The sequence below is a fragment of the Ammospiza nelsoni genome, chromosome 15, assembly GCF_027579445.1.
Source record: "Ammospiza nelsoni isolate bAmmNel1 chromosome 15, bAmmNel1.pri, whole genome shotgun sequence".
Lineage (NCBI taxonomy): Eukaryota > Metazoa > Chordata > Aves > Passeriformes > Passerellidae > Ammospiza > Ammospiza nelsoni.
In genome coordinates, this window is record NC_080647.1 from 384,641 (window position 1) to 390,711 (window position 6,071).

The 6,071-nt window shown below is 59.6% G+C and overlaps 1 protein-coding gene across 1 annotated transcript; it reads left to right on the forward strand.

Moving 5' to 3' along the window:
• The first annotated feature begins 2,289 nt into the window (after window positions 1-2,289).
• On the forward strand, window positions 2,290-5,644 carry ZIC3 (Zic family member 3). Its single transcript, XM_059483070.1, has 3 exons — window positions 2,290-3,331; window positions 3,989-4,152; window positions 4,588-5,644. The coding sequence occupies exons 1-3, from the start codon at window positions 2,290-2,292 to the stop codon at window positions 4,768-4,770; spliced, it is 1,389 nt and encodes a 462-aa protein (XP_059339053.1). The 3' UTR covers window positions 4,771-5,644.
• Window positions 5,645-6,071: the final 427 nt, after the last annotated feature.

The window sequence follows — 6,071 nt, forward strand, 5'->3', positions numbered from 1 at the left end:
GGCTTCTGACCGGCTATTCCGGGCTTGTGACCGGCTGTCCCGGGCTTCTGACCGGCTATCCCGGGCTTCTGACCGGCTATCCCGGGCTTGTGACCGGCTGTCCCGGGCTTGTGACCGGCTATCCCCCGCTTCTGACCGGCTGTCCCGGGCTTGAGACCGGCTGTTCCGGGCCCCGTCCCGGCTTCCCGGCGCCGGGCTCCCGGCCGAGCCGCGGGCAGGGCTGCGGTCCTGCCGGCCCTCTCGCCTCCCGCGGAACGGCCGCGGGTGCGGGGCAGAGCAAAAGGCGGCCCCGACTGCCCCCGGTGGGTGCCCCGGTGGGTGCCCCCAGGGCGGGTCCCCGCGCTCCCGCCTCCTGCTCTGCTGCGATCGTTCACCAACGGCAGCGGTGGACTCACCTTCCAACTTTAGGACTGTTCTTGGCGGCTGTGGCCTGGGAAATTTGAGTGTTTGGCGGGTACCGGTGGTATCTCTCGGGGAGATTTTATATCGGTGGCTTTTTTTGTCCCCCCTTTCTTCTGTTGGTTTTTTTTTTTTTTTTTTTTTCTCTCTCTCTTTTTTTTTTTTTTTTTTTTTTAAATTTTTCTTTTACTCGCTCCCTACAAACCTTAAAATAAAGAAGACGAAGCCTTTCCCGGGGCTGATTGGGGGAAGAATGTGAAAGGGCCGCGGTTATAAAGCGCTGCTTGAAGCGGGCTCTCAATGCGTCTCTGAACTTGATCAGATTTTACGTTTCCTGCAGAGAGCCGGCGGCGAGCCTGAGACCTGCCCAATAGCCGGACTTGGGGGCTCAGCAGACCTCAGGATATTACAATTACAGCCATCTTTCTTTCTGCCTTTTATTTCCACTCTTGCTCCCCATAGTTCTTTGCAAATGCTCTCCAGAACAGAAAATGAGTGGATTTATAGCGCTGTCTGCAACCGATAATTATTCCAAGGCAGAACGCTTCCCTTGCGAAATAAAATTTTAAAAATTAAAAAAAATAAATAAAGGGGGGGAAATAGAGAAAGAAAGAAAGAAAGAAGGAAAAGAATAAGAGAGAGAAAGAAAGAAGGAAAAAATGAGAAAGAGGGAAAGAAAGAAGGAAAAAATGAGAGAGAGAGAAAGAAAGAGAGAAAGAAAGGGAGAAAAAAAGAAAGAGAGTAAGAAAGAAAAGAAAATACGAGAGTAGGCGAAGCCAACCGGGAGCCGCCGTGCCGGGCGCCGCTGGCCGCGCTCCGCGGGCCGGCAGGGGGTGGGGACGGAGCGAGGGGGAAGGGGCTGCCCTCGGCCGGCGGGGCGAGCCCGGCGCGGTCCCGCTGCGCGCCGGGGCCGAGGGGCAGCGGCGGGCTCTGCACGCACACTGCGGGCGGTTCTGCTCCCGCGTTTCATCAGAAAAGATAAGAAGGGACAGAAAAATAAAACAAATATATAAAGTATATATGAGTATATATAGATGTATCTATATATATACATAAATGAACTCTAAACAGCCTCGACTTTAGCTTTTTTTTTTTAATTAAATTTTATTTTTGAATCAACGCGGCGGCTTTGCAGCGGCTTTACGGCTCCCCGCCGCGCCGCCTGGGGCGAGCATCCCGAACGGCGTGGGGCGGCGCTGTCAGGGCACGGGCGGCGGGACAGCAGCGGGACAGGGCGGGACAGCAGCGGGACAGGGCAGGAGCGGCGGGACACGGCGGGGCCCGGCCGGACGCGCGGGGCCGCCCCACGCGCGGGGCTCCCGCCGCCCCGGGCCCCCCCGGCCGGTCCCGCTCTACCTGCGGGGCGCGCGCGCCCAATCAGCGGCCGCGGCGGCGCGGGGCGCGTGCCAATCAAGCGCGGCGCCGCCAATGGGGCGGCGGGCGGCGGGTCAGGTGACCGGCGGCGCGCGGCTCCCCATTGGCGCGGCGCGGCCTGGCCCGGGGTTGGTTTATGTGCGAGGCGCGGACGGGCGCCCCGTCAGTGCCCCGACGGCGCCGAGCGGGAGCGCGGCTGCCCCGCGTCTCCTCGCCCTGCTGCGCCGCCCTGCCCGGCCCGGCGCGGGGGGCCGGTGGCTGTTTTGGGTTTTGTGGTTTTGTTTCTGGGATTTTTTTTGGGTTTTTTTGGTTTGGTTTTTTGTTGTTGTTGTTTGTTTTGATTTTGGTGCCGGCCGGGGAGTGCTCGCCTCGTCGCCCGCCCGCGGCCGGGACCGCGCCTGCCCGCAGCGGGGGGTGGAGTGGGGGTGCATTTTGGGGTGGTTTTGTACTTTTTTGGGGGCGGGCGGGAGGAGGGGGGGGCGGGCAGGCTGCTGCCGCGCCGACGGCCCCGCGCCCATGACGATGCTGCTGGACGGAGGACCGCAGTTTCCGGCGCTGGGGGTGGGCGGCTTTGCGGCGCCCCGCCACCACGAGATGCCGGGTCGCGACGCCGGCGGCGGCGGCATGGGGCTGGGCCCCTTCGGGGACTCTTCGCACGCCGCCGCCTTCAAACTGAACGCGGCCCCGCACGACCTCGCCGCCGGGCAGAGCTCGGCATTCACGCCGCAGGCGCCAGGCTACGCCAGCGCCCTGGGCCACCACCACCATCACCACCACCACGCCGGCCAGGTGCCCTCCTACGGCGGGGCCGCCGCCTTCAACTCCACCCGCGACTTTCTGTTCCGCAACCGCGGCTCCGGCATCGCGGACGCCGCCTCCGGCACAGCGCAGCACGGGCTCTTCGGCGGCTCCCCCGGCGGCTTGCACGGCCCCGGCGGCATCCCGGACACCCCGGGCTACCTGCTCTTCCCGGGGCTGCACGAGCAGAGCCCCAGCCACACGTCCCCCACCGGGCATGTGGACAACGGGCAGATGCACCTGGGGCTGCGCGGGGACCTCTTCGGGCGGCCGGACCCCTACCGGGCCGTCTCCAGCCCCCGCACGGACCCTTACGGCGGCGCCCAGTTCCACAACTACAACCACATGAATATGAATATGGGCATGAACGTGGCGGCCCACCACCACCACCACCACCACCACGGCCCCGGCGCTTTCTTTCGGTACATGCGCCAGCCCATCAAGCAAGAATTGTCCTGCAAGTGGCTCGACGAGAGCCAGCTCAGCCGGCCCAAGAAGAGCTGCGACAGAACTTTCAGCACCATGCACGAGCTGGTGACCCATGTCACCATGGAGCACGTCGGGGGCCCGGAGCAGAACAACCACATCTGCTACTGGGACGAGTGTCCGCGGGAAGGCAAGTCCTTCAAGGCGAAATACAAACTGGTGAACCACATTCGGGTGCACACGGGGGAAAAGCCCTTCCCGTGCCCCTTCCCAGGCTGCGGCAAGATCTTTGCCCGCTCCGAGAACCTCAAGATTCACAAGCGGACGCACACAGGTAAGGCCCGTGTGCGTGTGTCCCCCCGCCGAGACGGGGGGCTCCGAGGGTCTCTGGGGGGCTGCGGGGACCGGCTGGGCCGGCGGCCGCCGGCTGCGCGGCGCTGCCTCCGCTCTCGGCCTCCGCAGCGGAGGGAACCATAGAAATGCTAATGAAATCTCATTTTCGGTGACTTCCGCTCCTGTTTTATTTTTATTTTTAGGCCTGATTGGCGTCTCTTCTAATTAAATCGGCGATACTTTTGTCAAAGTATTTTTATTTGCATCCCCGACTTTCCTTCAGCCCTCCTGCATGGGTGGAGGGAAGAGAGGGGGAAGGCTGAAGCAAACGTACTTTGGCTTGTATCCTCGAGTAGGTCTTGTAAAGCTGTCCGAGCCGCTGAATTTATCTCGGGTCTTCTCTTTCCCAAGCTCGCCCAGCCGCCTTCCCTGCTGGAGCCCAGCGTGGGCCTGGCGGGAGGTGAGTTAAAAGTCATAAAGGCTGATCCAAATTTATCCGACACGTAACAAATCTTGCCGTCCATCTTCCCCTTCTTCATTTGTGGTGGTGCTTGTGCATCCATAAGGTGGGGCGAGCAGGGGCAGCTGCTGTCCTGGGAGGAGGCGGGTGGGGATGGAGAGGGGAACTGCCCTCCTTCACTCTCTCTAAATTTCACAGGTGAGAAGCCTTTCAAGTGCGAGTTTGAGGGCTGCGACAGGCGCTTCGCCAACAGCAGTGACAGGAAGAAACACATGCACGTCCACACCTCGGACAAGCCCTACATCTGCAAGGTGTGCGACAAATCCTACACCCACCCCAGCTCACTTAGGAAACACATGAAGGTAAATTACCGCAGTGCTCCAGCCCTTTCCTCCCTGAGCTGGTGTGCTCAGGGCTCATTCCTCCGGGGCAGGGCAGGGCCGAGCTCCGTGTTCCCGGCGCGGCCCGAGCCGTGCCCGCTGTCTGGGCTGTACAGCCCGGGGAAATGGCGTAGTTTCTTTCCGTGCTGCCCCTGGTGCAAGCGCTGCCCGGGTTGCGGAGCGGGACTCGGTGCGGGCAGGCTGTGCAAGGGCAGGCTCGCCCGTGGCTGCGGCCCCTCGTGCTGCGATGCTGCAGCCGTGTCCGGGACCACGGCCGGCGCTTGTCGCGGGGCACGGGCTGCCTGAGGGCCGGGCAGGGCCGGGCCGCTGCTCACAGTGCCCCTCCTGCACGGAGGAGCAGCCCAGCGCGGTGGCGGAGGCCCTGAGCTCGCTCCCATCTCTGCCTCTTGGTTTTAGGTGCACGAATCCCAGGGGTCGGACTCTTCCCCTGCGGCCAGTTCGGGGTATGAGTCCTCCACCCCCCCTGCGGTGGGCTCCGCCGGCAGTAAGGACTCCACTAAAACGCCGCCGGCTGCCCTGCAGAGTAACCCCGGCCATAACCCTGGACTGCCCCCCAATTTTAATGAGTGGTATGTGTGAAGGCAGCTGCTGCCCGGCCACAGACTGGACCAAATGCACAGGGAACGAGGAAAGAAAAAGGACAAATCAAGCCAACTGCAGCTCGCTCCCACGGAAATGGAGTTTCCACACCGACGACCGCATAGGGCTACACCTACTTAACTGCCAGGATGCGGAGGGGGGGTTCTTTTATTATTATATTATAATTATTACTATTTTTTTGCAAGCCCAGATGCTGGACTAGCCATGTCCTTTTCTCAGGATTAGATTTCTCTTTTTTTTGTTGTCATTTCTTTTCAGTCTCAGTCGTTTCTTTGATTTTCACCCCCCCCCACCTTGCCTGAGTCTCTGTTCCTCCAATTCCCCACTTACTTAATTTTTCCTAATTTTTTTTCTTTCTTTCTTTTCTTTCTTTCTTTCTTTCTTTCTTTCTTTCTTTCTTTCTTTCTTTCTTTCTTTCTTTCTTTCTTTCTTTCGGTGGGATGTTGACATGAGGATGAAAATTCTCCTTCGCCTTAGTGGTGATTGTTTAAACTTACAGTCTTAAACCGTGCCAAAGTCCTGTTATGTCTTGAACTTTCCTTTCTAGCTCTCCTGCTGCTTCTTTCTCTGCTCTTCTCTTTCTCCTTCTCTCTCTAAGCATTACACTTGTGAATGTATTCTCGTCTGATGGGGTCGGTCAGTATTTTTCAGGATGAGGATGTGGTGTTTATTCTGCCCAGATTGTGACGTTTAGTATAACAGTTGCCTTTTTGTAATAACTTTTTTTGTAAATACATACCCATGATGCCATATTTATCGTTCGTAATTTAATTATTGATACAAAGTGCCGGGAACTGAACAATATTAATATTTATGGGGGAGAAAAAATTGTTTTCTAACAAAAAAATACAAACAAACAAAAAAATTCCAACTCTGTACAGCTTTTGGTTATAACTGCTTTAGCATTAAAAGTTTATTGTTTTGGAAAGAGCCGTTTTTGACCTCCTCCGGGGCACGGGGCAGCCGCGGGTCCCGTGGCGGGCCCGGCCGGCGCTGCCACCGGGGCCGGGCCGTTGTTTTCGAGCCGGCGATGCCGGGGGAAGCCCCCTCCTCGCCGCCACTCTCCGCTGTCCCTTTGTCCCCGCCCTCCACCGCCCAGCGGCTTCGCTGTCCCGCAGCTTCCGAGCGGGCCGAGGTCGGCCCGCGAGCCGGAGCAGCCACGGGGGCAGGGGGGCCGCCTCGACGGGGCGGTCCCGACGGTGAGTAGCGGGTGAGTACCGGGCCGGGCGGCGCCGCGCCCGGCGCAGCGCGGGGTGCGGGGCCGGGCAACCGTTCCGGAC

Excerpts from the sequence above, each read along its gene's own strand:
- ZIC3 (XM_059483070.1), top strand. The coding sequence starts at position 2,290 with ATGACGATGCTGCTGGACGGAGGACCGCAGTTTCCGGCGCTGGGGGTG. Across the intron at positions 3,332-3,988 it reads TCACAAGCGGACGCACACAG|GTGAGAAGCCTTTCAAGTGC; the intron begins GTAAGGCCCGTG and ends TAAATTTCACAG. Across the intron at positions 4,153-4,587 it reads CACTTAGGAAACACATGAAG|GTGCACGAATCCCAGGGGTC; the intron begins GTAAATTACCGC and ends TCTTGGTTTTAG.